Raw genomic sequence first — 18,103 nt, forward strand, 5'->3', positions numbered from 1 at the left:
AACTAAGTTTTTGTAATGGGCTTTCCCAAAAAAGAAAGGCCTTGGTGCACCAATCAGCACTCGCCTGCTCAGCACAAGTTACCTGACCAGGCTCCAAGACTTCCCTTTGTCCCGTATAAGGACAGTAGCCCTGCTTTACCCAATCATCAAATGCCCAATACAACTTCCTCGTTCCTGCTCACTTTGGTCTATAAAATTCTCTAGCCTTGTGCAGCTTTTCAGAGCTCCTTTCTATCTGCGAGACAGGATGCTGCCTGACTCGCAAATCGCTGAATATAGCCAACAAAATCTTTAAAATTCATTTAGCTGAATTTTGTTCTTTAACAGGGGCCTCCATATTTTCCTCAGTGTTGTCTTTTTAACAAGCTAGCAGGTGATGTTACTGGTTGTGGACCGCTAAGATTCTGACGCCAATTATGATGTATGGTTTTTTTCCCTACACCATCAAACAATGCTGACACCAGCTGGGTGTCCTACCATTCAAATAAGTTCTGACACTATCTTCCTGGAGAATACCGTTCGCTCTCCCAGATCAAGGGCTGTCCTACAAGGGTGCTCCCCACTCCCCACTTCAGACACCAAGGACAAGTCCAAGTTGTCACCTGTTTTTCTGACTGACCGGCTATTGATTGGAGATTCCAATGACCCACCCTCCCCTTGCATTTGATTAATTTGCTAGAGCAGCCCACAGAACTCAGAGAAACATTTTATTTACTAGACCACCAGTTTATTACACAGGCATAATAATAACGGCCACATATACGATGGTGGTACACCACATAGCAGAGGTGTGCGCGAGGCTATGCCCTCTAGGTTTGTGTAAGTGCACTCTGCGATGTTCACGCAATGACAAAATCACCTCACGACACATTTCTCAGAACATACCCCCATCGTTAAATGGTGCATGACTATAAAAAGATAAAATGTCCTTTATATAGCAGTGCATATACTATTAAAAGGATCAGGAACAGCCAGATGGAAGAGATGCGTAGGGCAAGGCATGCAGGAATGGGACTGCAGCTTCCACGCTGAGTGTAACCACAGAACCAGCTCTAAACGGTCCTATCCTGTTTCTAACAAGATGCTAAATTGCCTTTCAGAGACCACAGCCTTAAGTCCCACAGCCAAAGCATGTGCAGAGGAGAGAACTTGGACCTCCAGCTGCACCTGGAAACAAATTTTTGCCCCCACCCTCACCCCGCATGGAACCAAAGGACCAGGACAGAACCGGAACTGGATCACTGGAACCCTTTCAGAAGTGAAACGTCTCTCGGGCAGGAAGATCCGTTGCTGACACCCTTACCATAAATGGCCAAGTTCCAAAACTCCCACCAAAACCTGCACCCCCAGAACGTCTGCATACCAGCTTGTTCCCAATAACCTCTAACCCTCAATCTTCACCTTTAAAAACCCTCGTTTAAAAGCCATCAGGGAATGTGGGTTTTACCTCAGAACTGGACACACCAGTTGTAGTCACTTCTTTTGTTTTATCCACTTGCTGGACAAGGAGGTCACAGTAGAGTCTTAGTTCCGACATTTTGGTTTTCAAGTTTTCAGTGTTTTCAGCAAATTCTAAATAAGAAAACGATGATCATGTACGTCATTATCAAAATGAATGATTTACTAGTTAGTATACTACACAGATTGTAGAATACGTAACCTACGTTTAAAGTCAGGTATTTATAGTATGGATAACAGGTAGGATATAGATGAAGACATAGGAGCAAGAAAAACAGAAAAAGATCTCCAGTCTTTTGAAGCGATCTACATTATTTCTTCAGCTGGCATGTTGCGTGATTGGGGCAGCGGCAGAAGGAGGCAGCGTACTTCTGATCCACTCGTGTGAGAACTGGGAGCAGAGTCAAATGGGGTCATAGCTATCGACCTGCTAACACAGCGCTCAAAGTTGGGAAACTGTGGTGTAACATGCAATTACCACTAATAAGATGGCTCGTTGACTCAGAGGACCGGTCCAGCACCTGTCAAGGCCAGTAACAGCACCCTCCGTGCACCGGCTGCTCCCTAATTAGCACAGCACTCCAGCCACCGTGGGGCTGAGGGCGCAGCTACAATCAGGTCCACTGGTGTTTCTTCTCCATAAAAAAGCTGCACATACCACCGGATCTGAATCAAAGCTGACAGGGTCTAGACTTGACTCCCGATTTAGCATTAAAAAACACCAACGAGGAGCCCATTTCCAGTTTACTTGGAGAGTTACGCATCTACCACACCTGACATGAGAAAGATGCTCTTAAACACTTTCTTCTAGAGGCCCTCCTCTCCCACCAATTTCTTCAGGTGTACATATGGGACTCAGCAGCTGGGAAATTGGCAACCTGGGCTCAGGCAGTAAGCCCTGGCATGCTTGACCCAGTCCAGATAGAGAGTTGTACCATGGTTCTCAGGAGACCTAATGATGTCAAGTTAATGAGCATTAAGCAGTAGCAACCTGACAATTAAGTATCCATCCACCCCAAGGAAAGGGCGGGGAAAGCGCGGTGTCTCTGCAGAAAGCACCCTGATCCAAGGCTTCTCTGGCTCAGCTCTCTTTCCCGAAGGTGAACTTTGTGCCAGACTGGGTATGGACAGTTTCACATCATCACTAATTCTTGTGCTAATCCTTCTAATGTAGGTTATTACCTTTTTTAAAAATATGAGGAAACGGAAGATCGGAGAGGTTTTGTGACGCACGCCAAGGTCACAAAGCCAGTAACCTGCAAAGCTATGATTTGAACCCAGTTGTATCTGGCTCCAAAGCCTGTACTCTCTACCACGATATGTTATGAAAAAACGTTAGAGACCACGGTTTAAATTCTGTATTTTCTATCATTTGCATGATACAAAAAGCTGGGTAGGTGGTCAGAAGCAAGATAACAAATAGGGGACCCAGAGAGGCCGGTGGGTGAGTCCCAAGGTTCTCAAACCAGAGGACAATCAGTACTTGCCTTTTTCCTTCTGGGTCCTACTGTCCGTCAGGCAAGCCTTGGCTGACCCCAGGGCTACCAGCCACCGCTGTCTCTCGGCCACACTTCTGGCCTTCAGGTAGAAATACTGCTCCCCAGGGATGATCAGGTCCATACGTGTGTTATCTACAGAGTGAACTGGGATCAAAGCGGAGGGAAGTCAGAAAGCCAGCAGAGCCCTGTCTGGGAAGCCTCCATCCCCCCAAATTCCTGAGCTCAACTGGTACCAGTCACTGAAGGCTTCAACGGAGGCGGGATGCCAGCCCTTACTACGTCTCCTAGCTTAGTTATCTCTCCCTAGACGCTTCCGCTGATGAAGAGGGAAGATGCTGCAAATGGCTCCACAGTATCACAAAGATTTGGGCCTTAAAAAAAAAATAAAAAAATCACCCAATTCTTCTTAGGATCTTTTATCAGAATAAAGAGAAACATCTCTTTTTTGGCTTATGTGTGTAAAGTATGCTGCTCTGAGGTCAAAGAGGCTTGCATGCCTGCAAGTAAGAGTGCACCCTGTATCTCCTTGGGTTTCCTACACAATCAAGAACACAGTATTTTTCCTTTTCTACTTCCCTTCACAAGTCAGATCAACAGTGTGAGAATTCCCTTAGAGTCCTCAGGAGAAGAAGCAAGCAAACCACACTCTCCGTCATCCACTCACCAGTCCCCAACCCTAAAATTCCTTTCTAATCTGTTTCTCTTTCTAATCTGCTTCTGAACTACGTCTTCTCAGTGTCTCACGATTCCCAAAACCAAGAAACCAAGAAGTAAAGGCTATTTGAAGGTCTGTTAGGTGTTTGCTTGTTTTGTTTTGAATATGTGGTGGTGGTGAGAAGGAGAGTGTGTGTCCTGATTTAAACACAGAAGTGTTTGATGCTGTAGTAAGAAGATTTAATAAGCTTTGCAAATAGCCACTGGCCCCAGGTGGGCAGGCGACTATGGAATGAATACTCGATGTGTGTTTACACCCATTGCTCTCATTATTTTGACTACCTCTTAACCAACCTCCTTGTAAAAACTGGCTGCAGTTTTAGGTCTTATTTGCAAGGCTTTCTTCTGGGACATAACACTATGTATTTTTGTCTGTACTATAGGAGCTTCAGAGAAAGGCTTGCAGAAACCAGTGGGTTATTTAAAATATTATTTTGTTGGGGGAGGCAGAGAAAGAAAGCCTGCAGCTCTCTTGGTTTCTCACCTTGAATTTCACAGACCGCCATTTGGATGCTCCCTTTGCAACCTTTCCAGGCATCTTCAGGAGAATCATAATAGGATAATATCCCCCCACAGAGAAGGAACCATCGGGGCTGCCAACCTGAAAACAGAAGCAAGAGCAGGGTCTCAATCACTGCCTGCGTCTGAGGTGTCTCCCAGGACATAACAATAGGACCTAGCAATGAATGATGCTGGGTCAGCTCCAAGGAGCTTACATGTCAGGGAATTTCAAGTAGGTTAGCAAAGACATGTATGTTTGATCCCGTTTTTGTAAAACAAAAAAAACACCCACCGACGCATATATTTGTAGTCACATAGAAAAAATCTGGAAGGGTCAGCAACAAATATTGTGATGATTCCCTAGGTAATGGGATTACCGATGATGTTTATTACCTTTCCCCCCTCAATATTGTACTAGTAATCTGTGATTTCCAATTTTTTTAAGATAAAAGATTAATGAGGAAAAAGATTATACAATACCCTTTCAGCGCCAGAGTGCTAATAAGCCTGCCTAAGGTCATACGACCCCTCGGAGAAGGTAACTTTGACTTACTATTTAGTATCAAAACACTGAAATTGTGTAATCTTAAAGTATTCAAGGGCTTAACTACTTTGACTTGAGAGAATTTCGGGGGGCAAACGGTATTCAGTTGAAATGTACATCTTATCTAATCCTCATTCTAGTCAGACCAAACTTATTTGCTGTATTCCTGCTCTAGGCTTTTGCTGAAGCTGGATCTTCTGTCTAAATGTCATCCCTGACTATCTCTGCATGAGCCTTGTCAGTTTCCCCAGTCAGGCCTATTACTTTTCTTTCTCTGAAATGCCACTGCCCTTTGGATTACGTTTCTCGCATAGGACTCTTCTGTGGCTGGGCAGCCAGAAGGAAGGGAGTAGGGGCTTTGAGTAGAGCTCCAGGCCTGCTCAGGAACAGACGTCTGATGATGGGTCCTTGGGGATTGAGTGACACAAACCAGGTGCATAAGACACCAGTCGGTGTCAAAATGCTGTTGATTTATTATGTTCTAACAGGAGCTCAGTGTGCTTCCTGGAGCACCCCCAGCCCAAGATCATGGTACAGAGAAACCACATATGCAATCAGGGAGCTGAATGGTCAGCACTAAATCTAAACTCAGGCACAGGAGGTAGGTGGCAGGAGAGAGGTTTCCCTCATTGTTTACTTCCTGTGGTCTGCTTTTCTAGGAACCAGAATACTCAGGCCTGCCAGGTACCATGTCTCTCACTTCCTTAAACAAAACTGGGTAAGTACTGATTCTCAACATCCATCCTCTAGTAATTCACGGCAGTCACTGAAATATACTGCCATACAAGCCTTTCTCCCCCAGCATAAGTAACCTTTTCTAAAACTAGAGCGTAGATTCCTCTTGTTATATTTTACGTTGAGAACTCCTTCCCAGGGAGACACCTAGACCTTTTACTGGATGTAAGGAGCCTCATGGCCTTATCTCAACACAAGTGCATTATTGGCTGGCCAACCTCTCGGGACGAACTTGTAAATTTTTATTTCAGCAAGTGATGCTTCCTGACCTAGGCTTCAAATTTTACGGAAACTCAAACTTGAAGGCCACTGTTCTTGACGCAAACATTACAACCCAGGAAACCATGTCTTGCTGAGCAGACTCACACTATGTCTTGCTGAGCAGACTCACACTCCTGGAATTAGACTTTATTGGTGATATTTTAGCCCTGCGAAAGAGAGTCTAAGTATTTACCCCTCAGGTCACCTCCCTGCACTGAAACAGATGAATCAATACCTGAGAACCTGAGTAATGGAAGAGACCTTTGAAATCAACTAGTCCAACCAGCTCATTTTACAGATAAGGAAACCAATCCCAGGTAGATTAAGGTCACACAGGAAGTACATAGAAGATTTGGGAAGAAAACCATGTCTTTCTACCCTGCCCCTCCCAGCATAATAACCCTCAAGCCCCATTTCTAGAACTATAGAACGGTAGCTACCCTGGTATAGAACAGTAGAAGAAATGAAGGATACCCTCAATTACTACATTTTATCAATTTTAGAGCCCCATCTGTATTAGTCAGGGTTCTCCAGAAAAACAGAACCAACAGCATGTCTCTCTTTCTCTCTCTCCATATATATATATATATATATATATATATATATATATATATTATAATATACTTTGTTTACATACAAAGTATATTATATATACAAAGTATATTATATATGTATATTATATATACAAAGGAATTGGCTCATACAGTGATAGAGGCTGAGAAATCCCAAAATCTGCAGTCAGCAAGTGAGAGACCCAGGAGAGCCGATTGTAACTCCAGTCTGAAAGTCGGCAGGCTTGAGACCCAATAAGAACCAATGGTTCAGTCCAAGTCAGAAAGCAAGAAAAGATGAATGTCTCAGCTCAAGCATTCAGGCTGGAAGAGTTCCCTCTTAGTCTTTTGGTTCCATTTAGGTCTTTGATTGATTGGATGAGACCCACTCATTAGGGAAAGCAATCTACTTTACTGGATCTATCAATTCAAATGCTACTCTCATCCAGAAACACCCTCACAGATACACCAAGAATAATGTTTGGCCAAATGTCTGGGCACCCCCTGGCCCAGGTAAGTTGACACACAAAATTAATCATCACACATCATCAGTTTTAAGATACATCATTATTTTATGTGTCACAAGAAAGAAAAAAAACCACCTGTTTATTCAGGCATGACATGGCATTGATTCTAAGGCGTTTCCTGATTTCAGAGTTACTGAAATGTGGAAAAAAAAAAGTCTAAATCTTTAAAAAATGTGGTACTACATTAGGTTTATTTTACAGGAATCTGAAAAATGTTAAATATGCCTCCTCTCCTTTCCCCTCCACCCCCCCACACACAAAGTACAGCTGCAGTAAGTTCTAAAAGAAGCTGGTAAACAATAATAGTCACTGAAAGGGTAACTTCCCTGTAATAGGTTCAGTATCTATTCAGAAGTTATAATTATGCTAGGGGAAGTTCAATATGTCGTTATTGTTTTCTGGAGATTTAACCACAATACCTATGACCAAGAAAAACTTTTCTTTAAAGCATAAAGCTCCTGGAATTTCAGGAGGCACATAAAGAGATCAGAGAAGTCTCATTCCCATTACGTATTCGCATCTCATTTAAAGGCAGAGCCATGGAGAGTCCGGAGTAGTGCTGGGACACACTGCTCTTTCATGATGAAGCTCAGAGTCAGCTCAGGAATGATGAATTCTATGAGAAAAGATGCATGGATGATGAAGAGCCCATTAACCCACATACTGTTTTAAATGAATCTGCCGTTACTTTGGTTGGTATACGATGGCTAATTTCATGTATCAACTTGACTGGGCTAGCTAGAAAACATCATTTCTAGGTGTGTCTCTGAGAGAGGTTAGCATCTGAATCAGTAAACTGAGGCAGGTAAGCATCAGCCAATCCACTGTGGGCCTCAGTAGAACAAAAAAGCAGAGTAGGCCAAATTTGCTCTCTCTGAGAGCTGAGACATCCGTCCATCTTCTCCTGCCCTGGTGCACCGGCACACCTGGTTCTCGGGCTTTTGGACTCAACCCTGGACTTACACCCTCCCCACATTCCCATTCTCAGGCCTTCGAACTCAGACTGAATTGCATCACCAGCTCTCCGATTTCTCCAGCGTACAGACAACAGATTGTGGAATTTCCCAGTCTCCATAGCTGCATGAGCCAATTCCCGCCATAAATCTCCTCCCATTTGTCTTATGACTTCTGTTTCTCTGAAGAATCCTGGCTACTATACGTGGAAATGACAAAGTATTCAAGGTAACAAACGAGTAGATGAAAACTGTCGGTACCACTCCCTGCTTCCTTAGCGTGAGACTAAACCCCACTCCCTTTTTTTGCCATCCTCCCCTGGAGAGGGAATGTGCTGTCAGCCAAACTCCCTGCTTGGAAGGATTAGGAAACAAACCTCAATAAGCAAGGAAAAGTTTTAACTCATATAAACTCCTGCTGCCAGGGAGGGGGGAGGGGAATAAAAGTATTTAAATATCAATTTCACATACTTTGTATTATCCTGGATTACTTCCCTATAGAAAGTATAGTGCACATTTATTTTTGGCACCCTAGCATCTACTCCCCCACATTTCTATTACTGAAACCCCCTTCTCCACACTCTATCCATGTAGTTGGTGTGGGGCTGACCAGCTCCAGGTTCGGCATGTAATTCAGGCTTAAATGGAGCTTCACATCCCCTGTCCTCAACGATATATTACGTGATGGCAAAGAGACCCAACCAGAGATAATTCTGGGACTTTCGCTGGGTCTGGGGAAAGGCAGCAAAGAAATGGATACTCTTTTTTTGCTTTGGTCTTGAAGATGTTGATGTGGGGCTGTGGGCAGTAATTTTGCCATCAAATGAGACTCACACACGATTCACACATAAAAGGAAATTGGGTGGGAGGATTTGAGGGAGGCGGGGAAAAGAAGCAAATCTGATGGCAGTTTCTGAACACATCAATCAAAGCATGTCATACCCATAGATAAGATACGCTCTGGACTTCCAGTGAGCCAATAACTATCCCTTTTTTACACAGAGTTGGGTTTGTCTGTAAATAAAAGATTTCTAAAGTACCACGTGATCCTCTCATGAAATGTAGAAAAAGCAGTTGACAAAGTCTAACACCCTTTCATAATAAAAGCTCTCCACAAACTAGGAATAGAAGGGAACTTCTTCAATCTGATAAAGGCACAGCTAACATCAGACTTAATGACAAAAGACTGGATGCTTTTTCCTGGTATCAAGAACAAGAAAGGGATGCTTGCTCTCGCCACCGTCAACGTTGTGTTGGAGGTTGCAGCCAGGGCAATTAGTGTATAAAACATGAGGCATCCAAATTGGAAAGCAAAGGCAGTTCTACCTCTAGCTACAGAACATGATCTTATATATTGAAAAAAACAAAAAAACCAAACCAAAGCCCTAAATAAGCCACTAAGAAAATTAAAATAAATGAGTTCAGCAAGGTTGCAAGATAAAAGACCAGTACACAAATATCAATTGTATTTCTACAGAGCTGTAATGAACAATCTGAAAATGAAATGAAGAAAACTCCATTTACAGTAACATCAAAGAGAATAAAATACTTAGGAATAAATTTAACAAAAGAAGTGCCACACTTACACTCTGAAAACTACAAACATTATTCAAAGAAATTAAAGATTCAAAGATCATTATTCCAAAACTGTTACCAGCTTGTCCTTTTCTCACACAGTGCAAATGTCTTGCTATATAATTAACAGCAGTTGTTTGCAAAATTCACTGTTTTCAGTCAAGTAATGTTGAACAATATATATTTTTAATGAGCATAATTTTCTTTAAAAATGCACTTATGTTTGGATCTAAAATGACACAGCTCATGTTAATTTTGCACTGTATTTTCTTCCTTTCTTATTTCACATCAGCCACCATTTTAAAATCAAAGTTTCTGAATAGATTTTCTTATTTCTTTAAAGATCCAAACCAAAAAAGTGATTACTTATGAGTCATACCCATATCTGACTGAAAAATACTGTCATTTCATTTTTTACTCATCAGCTTTGTGGCAAGTAGCTCATCCAAACACATCACGAATAAAAAACAAAAAGACTGTACTCTTATTAAAAAGGCACTCGAATTAAAAAAAAATATTTAGTTTTAAATTTACACAAAGTAAAATTTCTTCTTTGGTTAACAGTTCTGAGTTTTGATAAATGCAGAGTCCTCTAACAATGACCATAATAACCAAGATGCAGAAAAATTCCACTTTCTTCTACTTAAATTTCCCTTGTGCTATTCCTTTGTAATCAGGCCCTATCCCCCACCCCCTCCACACACATGCTTTACCCCTGGCCAACCACTGTTGTGTTTTTATATTAAATTGAAAATATTTTCTAATTTTCTTGGAGACTTCCTCTTTGACCCATGGGTTACTTAGAAGTGTACTGTTTAATTTCCTAATATTTGGGAATTTTCCACAACTTTTTGGCCTTGTTTTCTAGTTTACTTCTGTTAAAGACACAGAACATTCTTTTAAATCTGGCAGGTTTTCTACGACAGCCCACAATATGGTCCATCTTCCATGAATGTTCCACGTGCATTTGAAAAGATGCAGCATTCTGCTGTTGTTTGGGGGATTATTCTATAAATGTCAATTGGGTCAATTGGTTGACAGTGTTCAGATCTATATATTTGAATAATTTACTGTCTATTTGTCCTACAGATTACTGAGAGTTACTGAATGTTGAAGTTTCCATGTACAATTGTGGATCTATTTCTCCTTTCAGTTCTATCAGTTTCTGCTTCATATATTTTGACATTCTGTTTTTAGATGTGTACACGTTTAAGTTCCTGTCTTTTTGATGAATTGACCCTTTTATAATTATGCAATGTCTTCTTTATCCCTTGCAATTTTTCCCAGTCTACTTTGTCTAATACCAATATAGCCAACCCAGCTTTCTTTTTATTAGTATTTCCATTGTATACTTTTTACTATCCTTTTGTTATTTTTCCAATGTTTAAAAAGGACTTTAAGTGTGGTCGGATAGCTCAGTTTGTTAGAGCACAGGCTCATAACAACAGGGTTGCCGGTTCAATTCCCGCATGGGATGGTAGGCTGCACCCCCTGCAACTAAGATTGAAAACGGCGACTGGATTTGGAGCTGAGCTGTGCCCTCCACAACTAGATTAAAAGAGCAACGACTCAACTTTGAGCTGATGGGCCCTGGAAAAACACACTGTTCCACAATAAAAAATTAAAAAAGAAAAATACTTTAATTTTTAAGAGCACTTTTAGGTTTAAAACAAAATTGAGAGGGAGAGACAAAGCTTCTCCCAGGCCTCCTGCCCCCACACTTGCATGGCCTTCCCCACTATCAGCATCACTCACTAGAATTGTACATTGTTTTCCTTTCACATTGATACATCATAATCACCCAAAATTCATAGTTTACTCTAGTGTTCATTCTTGCTGGTGTACATTCTATGGGTATATGTATAATGACATGTATACTTCATTATTCAAATCCCACCACAAACCCCCAACCTCCCAGCAACCACTTATTTTTTTGTTTCCATAGTTTTGCCTTTTCCAGAACGTGTCATATAGCTGGAATCACTCAGTGTGTAACCTTTTCAGATTGGCTTTTTCACTGAGTAATATACATGTAAGACTCTTCCATGGCTTCTCGTGGCTTGATAGCTTATTTATTTTAAGGGTTGAATAATATTCCATTGTCTGGACAGACCACAATTTATTTACCCATTTACCTACTGAAAGACATCTCGGTTTCTTCCAAGTTTTCGCAATTATGAATAAAGCTGCTATCAAGATCCTTGTGCAGGTTTTGTGTGGACATGAGTTTTCAATTTCTTTGGGTAAATACCGAGGAGTATGACTGTTGAATGGCTGGAGTATGTTTGGTTTTGTGAGAAACCTACAACCTGTCTTCTAAAGTGGCTGTGCATTTTACATTCCCATCAGCAATGTGTGAACATTCTTGCTCTACGTCCTCATTAGCATTTGGTGTTATCAGTGTTTAGGATTTTGGCCATTCTAGTAGGTGTGTCATGGTATTTCTTTGTCGCTTTAGTTTGCATTTCCTTGATGACCTATGAGGTAGAGCTACTTTTCATATGCTTCACTACCATCTGTATATCTTTGGTGAAGTATCTGTTGAGGTCTTTGGGCCATTTTAAAAAATAAGGTTCTTATTTTTGTATTGTTGAGTTTTAAGAGTTTTTTGTATATTTTTATCCTTTGGTCAGATGTATCTTTTACAAATATTTTCTCTCAGTCTGTGATTTGTCTTCTAATTCTCTTGATATTGTCTCTCACAGAACAAAAGTTTTTATTTCAACAAAGTCTAGCTAATTCTTTCATGGGCTGTATCTAAAAAGCATCAAAATAACCAAGGGCATCTAGGTTTTCTCCCAAGTTATCTTCTAAGAGTTTTATAGTTTTACATTTCACATTTAAGTCTATTATCCATTTTAAGCTAATTTTGGTGAAGGGTATAAGGTCTGTGTCTACATTCACTTTTTTGCACATGGATGTCCAGTTGTTCCAGCACCATTTGTTGAAAAGACTGTCTTTGCTCCATTGTATTGTCTTTGCTCATTCCTCAAAGATTAGTTGATTGTATTTATATGGGACTACTTCTAGGCTCTCTATTCTATTCCATTGATCGATTTGTCTATTTTTTCACCAATACCACACAATGATGATTACTATACCTTTATAGTAAGTCTTGAAGTCAGGAAGCATCAGTCTTTCAACTTTGTTCTCCTTCAGTATTGTGTTGGCTATTCTGGGTCTTTTGCCTCTCCATGTAAACTTAAGAATCAGTTTATTAACGTCCATAAAATAACTTGCTGGAATTTCTGACTGGGATTGCACTGAATTTATAGATCAAGTTGGGAAGAACTGACATATTGACAATATCGAGCCTTCTTATCCATGAACATGGAATATCTCTCCATTTACTTAGTTCTCTGATTTCATTCCCCAGTTTTATAGTTTTCCTCATATAGATCTCACACATATTTTCTTAGATTTATTCCTAAGTATTTCATTTTGGGGGGTCCTGATGTAAATGGTGTTGTGTTTTAAATTTCAAATTCCACTTGTTCATTGTTGGTGCATAGGAAAGCAATTGACTTTTCTACATATTAACCTTGTATCTGCAACCTTGCCATAATGGCTTATTGTTCCAATACTTTTGTCAATTCTTTCAGATTTTCTACATAGGCAGTCATGTCATCTATGGACAAAGACAGTTTTATGTCTTCCTTCCCAATCTGTATACTTTTTTTTGGCCTTTGCTCTCCTTATTGCATTAGCAAGAACTTCCAGTATGATGCTAAAAAAAAGCGGTGAAAAGGGACAGCCTTGCTTTGCATCTGATCTTAGTGGGAAAGCTTCCAATTTCCCATCATTAAGTATGATGTTAACTGTACTTACATGGTCTTTATAAAGTTGAGAAAGTTCTCTTAGTTTACTGAGTTTTTATCATGAATGGGTGATGTGTCAAATGCCTTTTGGGTATCTACTGATATGATCATGTGATTTTTCTTTTTTAGTCTGCTGATGTATGAATTACATTAATTGATTTTCAAATATTGAAGCAGCCTTGCATATCTGGGATAAATTCCACTTGGTCATGGTGTACAATTCTTTTTATACATCTTTGGATTCGATTTGCTGATATGTTGTTGAGGATTTTCACATCTATGTTCATATATCTTTTTATTTTTAATCTATCTATATTTCTATATTTAAAGTAGGCTTCTCATAGACAGCATATAGTTTGGTCTTGTTATCTGACAATCGGTGTCTTTTAATTCATTTGTTTAGACCATTTTCATTTAACATATTATAGATATGTTTGGAATTAGGACCAGTGTTTTATTATTTTTCTGATTGTTTCCTGTTTTTTTTCTCTTTTTCAGATTACTTTGTCCCTCCCTTTCCTGCCTTCTTTTGGTTTATATAATTCCATTTTAATTTATCTATTGGGTTTTTTGCTGTATCTCTTGATATTTGTTCACTGGTTGCTCTAGAGTTTATGAAATACATATCTGGCTTTTCAGCCTATTTAGAATTAATATTTTACCATTTCAAGTCCTTTCAGCCTTCCTTTTTTATGTTATAGTTATCATTTGTACTACATCTATATAAAGTGAACACCCCCCGATAATGTTTTAATTTTTGCTTCCAGCAGTAATACACATTTTAAAGAACTTAAGAGAGAAAAACAGTCTATTATATTTACTCAGATATTTATCATTTCTGTTGCTTTTCCTTTAATCCTGATGCTCAAAGTTTCCCCTGGTATCATTTCTCTTCAGCTTAATGAAGTACCTTTAGCTATTTTTTCCCCAAGTCTTCTAGCATCCATGGTTTCTGATAAGAAATCCCAGATACTGCAAATGTGATTTCCCTGTATGTAATGTATCTTTCTATTCTTGCTGTTTTTGAGATTTTTTTAGTTCTCAGAAGTTTCATTATGTGTGTGGGTATGTCTTTCTTTGAGTTTTCACTGCTTGGAATTTGCTGAGCTTCTTGAATCTGTAAATTTGTAGTTTTCACCTAATTTGGGAAGTTTTCAGTTCTTATTTTTTCAAGCCCCTTTTCTTCACCAAAGTCATTCTACTTTCCCCTTCTCCTTTCTCCAAACCCAGAATGTTAGACCGTTTGTTACTGCCCCACTGGTCCCTGTGGTTTTATTCATTTTTCCTCCAATGTTTTTTTCTCTCCGTTCTTCAGACTGGATAATTTCTATTAATTTATCTTCAAGTCCGCTGATCCTTTCCTGTGTCATGTGTACTCTACTGAGCCCATCTACTGAGCTTATTTTTTAAATTTCAAATATCATACCTTTTAGTTCTAAAATGCTCATTTAGGTTTTTTTAATAGTTTATATTTTTCCTCCAAGAATCTCTACCTTTTCATTTGTTTCAAGAATGTTCATCTTTATCATGTTCTTTGTTCAAGTTTTGTCTTCCCTCTCCTGTCTGCCCATTATTAGTTACTTTTCAGCGTGCTCAGATAGTTGCTTTTAGTATTTTTTCAGAGATTTTAGTTATAATGAGTGGGAGAGAGGCTACAGTGGGCTAACTCCATTTTGGCCCAATAAGAACATTCTTAAATAGAACAACAAGTAAGATGCCCACTGAGTGTAATATCAGTGAGGGTACATCACTCTGCCTATAAACCCATTATAGTTTCTTCAGAACTTTTGCCAGTTAGGTGTTAGGGGACAACAGTCTTACTGCTTTCCAATCTTATAGTTTAACAGAAGAAAAAGAAAAGAAAACATTAATAAATAAAACATTAATAATAAAAAAGAAAACACTGTGAATTTTTAAAATCCATAATGAAATACTGCTGTGTAAAAATGCAGAAAAATATAAGAAGAGGTTATTTAAAGCCATTTGTAGAAAATTAAGCCAAACGGAAAGAAAAAAGTGAAGGAAAAGTGCTTTTCCATTAACCATAAGAAAAAAAAATAGTGACCATAATTAAGCAGGTATAGAATGGGAGAAACAAAAGTGGTGAATAAGTCCCTAACTTCATTCAGCTTTAGTTCCTTTTCTACAGAATTACAGCATGAGCTTAATAGTCTCTAGAAGTCTCTTTCAGCTTTCAAAATCTGTAAATCTCCATCTTCGTACAAAATAACAGGAAACTCAATTCTTTCACAGAACCTACCTCAAGAACGTAACCCATCTCAAGAAAATAAAGTGAGATTAAGTTTTGATAGGCTGGACAATCTCTCTGAAGTGATGAGTCAAGCCTTAACTTATTCAGCATAAGTTGTGGGTGCTGTTTTCATAACCCAGATACAGTAGGTTATCGTTATAATACATAATATTATGGATGTTATATAGATATGTTAGGAAAAGAAAACAAATGTACCAATTTTAATAGAGGCAAAGTCGTTATTGAGCTCTGACTGCCCAGCCCTGGGTGCTAAATCATACACCACTTCATGAGAGCCCTTCCCGTAACTCAGCTCCCCTGCAGGAGCTCCAGACAGGACAGTGGCTAACAAAGCCTTGGGTTCCTCTGCCAGGTCAGTCAGTAAGGATTTTACTGCAGCTGGGGAACAGAGAAGAAGAAGAGACAACCCCTAATAATAACAGATAATAACCAAGCATTAGCTAAATGATAGGCTTCTTAATTTACCATCAATTAATTCAGAAAGCATTTTTTGAGCACTTATAATTTACCAGGCTTGGTGATTTATAGAAAAGAAGATCCCAGCCCTCAAAAAGTGACAGTCCACTGGGGCGTCAGGCATGCAGATGGTGAGGAGACTATAATTACAATATATTACATCAAATTCTCTTTAGAACCTACTGTGAGAGAGAGCCCACTGTAAGTCCGCTCTCCTGTGTGCTTTGGGCTTCTGAATCGGATATCTGTTACATTTATCTGTTCTGGGCAATGCCTCTCATTATGTCCCATCATCGCCTTACTCAAGAGAATAGAGTCAGGAAACTTTGGTTCAAGTTCAGATTCATAATATCCAGATATGTCATCCTAAGCACATCACGATTCCCCTAGGCATTATTTTCTAATTTATAAACGGAGAGAGATGGACTAAACTGAGTATCTAAGGTTTGGCATGTCATCTTCATTCTGACTGTAATGTCTCTCCCAACAAATCCAGCATCTTAACTCCAGACTCAAGAAAATAAAGTGAGGTTACATTCCTTGATAGGATTGACAATCTTTCCGAAGTGACGACTCGAGATTTCATTTAATCAGCATATATCAGCTCCAAAGCTGAAGGTCAGTTCTGCCTGCCCCTCCAGGTCAGTCCCTAAATGCTTCCCAATCACCCTCCTTTCCAGCATTCCACTGTGCCCAGACCAGGGCATAAAGTCATGGAAACGACATGGAGTCAGGCAGACCTGGGCTCAAGATTTATTTGCTGTACGAGTCTACGTTAACGATCTTGTAACCTTGGTTTATTCATCTGTGAAATGGGGATAATGCCTCCCTTCTCCCCCTCCCCTGTCATCTTGCTGTGTATTTCAGCTTTCCCTCCTCCTTTATCCTGTTTCAGCCAGCTGAGTCTTCCTTACATATTGTGGTGACCTGCTCTTTTCTCCTATTCAAAAACCCCAGGTGACCACTACCAAATCAATTCTAATCTCTCAGGTTTGGCTTGGCATAATAATCTAACCACATCCCAGCAACACTCCAGTATTTCCTCCTGCTCCCAGACAAGAAGTCTCCTGTTTATCCCTGCTGGTTCCTTCACTGAGTCACTTCTGTTCCCTCACCTTCCTCCTTTTGTCAGGCCAATTCCACCCACCCTTTGGTTCCGCCTCCTCCATGAAGTTTTCTGTGACCACTCCTGAAAAAGGATTCTCCTCATTTTTCTTGACAAAGGTACGCCTGTCTCTTTTGACCCGTTGTACACCTTCCTCACATAATGACTTTCTTCTCTCCTGATTTCTGGCTACTTAGACTGGCCTCAGAAGTTGAAGGGTGGGTCTCCATCCAAACGGTATGTATTGGCCAGCAGAGGCAGAAAAGCAATGGGACATCTGTGATGTCAACCGCGATGACCAAAGACTAACATTCCAGCCTGCCAGGTGTGCCCCGAATTTGCCTTTAACATTCCAGTCAAAAGCCCCAAGGGATAGGTAACACCTAACTGCACCTAGGGACCAGCCATATGCAATGTGGTCTGTCTCAGCCTAGTCAGTCAGCCACAGACTCAGAGCAATCACATAAAAGCTTCAAGGTCAAAACCACAAGTTTAGCTGGAAGAGCATTTTCATAGCTGAGTAGAATTTCCACTACACTATGATCTCCTTGAGAACAAGGATCACGTCTTACTCAAAACAGTATCCCTAACACCCACACAGGGTCTGGGAAGAAGCTGATGCTCAGCGCTTCTCGAATGAATGAATGAATGAATGATTGATTGACTGATTGGGGGCCATTAGACAGTGTTAAAAGTAGATTGCTAATGCCATTCCTCTGGTATTTAAAATTCAAGACAGAGGCATCCTTGTTTTGGACTATACAGAAATAATTCTATATAAAGGACATAGGGTAGATTCTTAAACAAACGATATTTTGCTTCCTTTGATGTGATAGGAATACTGAGAAAGGTCAACCCTATCTCTGGCTACGTCAATAGGGATTATCCATTTCTCTGTCTCCCTTAGTCCTCTCACACCCTCTACCAGCCAATGCAAAACAGATCCAGAGAGAGAAATGCCCAAGCATCATGGTATTGTTTGGACTTACTCTCCCTGTTGTCCCATTCGTCTGTCCAATGATAGCTCCATTGCCCGTTTTTCTGTCTGTCTCAAATCTACTCCTAATGAATTTTAACTAGCTTTTGCTCAATTCTAAACAGATGAAAGTCGTGGTAAAAGGAAGTGGTAAGGAT

At 40.1% G+C, this 18,103-nt stretch overlaps 1 protein-coding gene across 2 annotated transcripts in view; it reads right to left on the reverse strand.

Moving 5' to 3' along the window:
- PLEKHA8 (pleckstrin homology domain containing A8) overlaps window positions 1–18,103 on the reverse strand; it is a 71,494-nt gene that overhangs the window by 46,571 nt on the left and 6,820 nt on the right. For both annotated transcript variants that reach the window (XM_019726184.3, XM_019726183.3), the window contains exons 2-4: window positions 4,156–4,272; window positions 2,946–3,101; window positions 1,448–1,572 (exon numbers count right to left, since the gene is read on the reverse strand). In XM_019726184.3, coding sequence (XP_019581743.3) covers window positions 1,448–1,572; window positions 2,946–3,101; window positions 4,156–4,272 — 398 coding nt within the window. The remainder of the gene's footprint in view (window positions 1–1,447; window positions 1,573–2,945; window positions 3,102–4,155; window positions 4,273–18,103) is intronic.

This window comes from Rhinolophus sinicus, chromosome 4 (genome assembly GCF_057876585.1).
Source record: "Rhinolophus sinicus isolate RSI-liver-muscle chromosome 4, RSI-T2T, whole genome shotgun sequence".
NCBI classification, from domain to species: domain Eukaryota; kingdom Metazoa; phylum Chordata; class Mammalia; order Chiroptera; family Rhinolophidae; genus Rhinolophus; species Rhinolophus sinicus.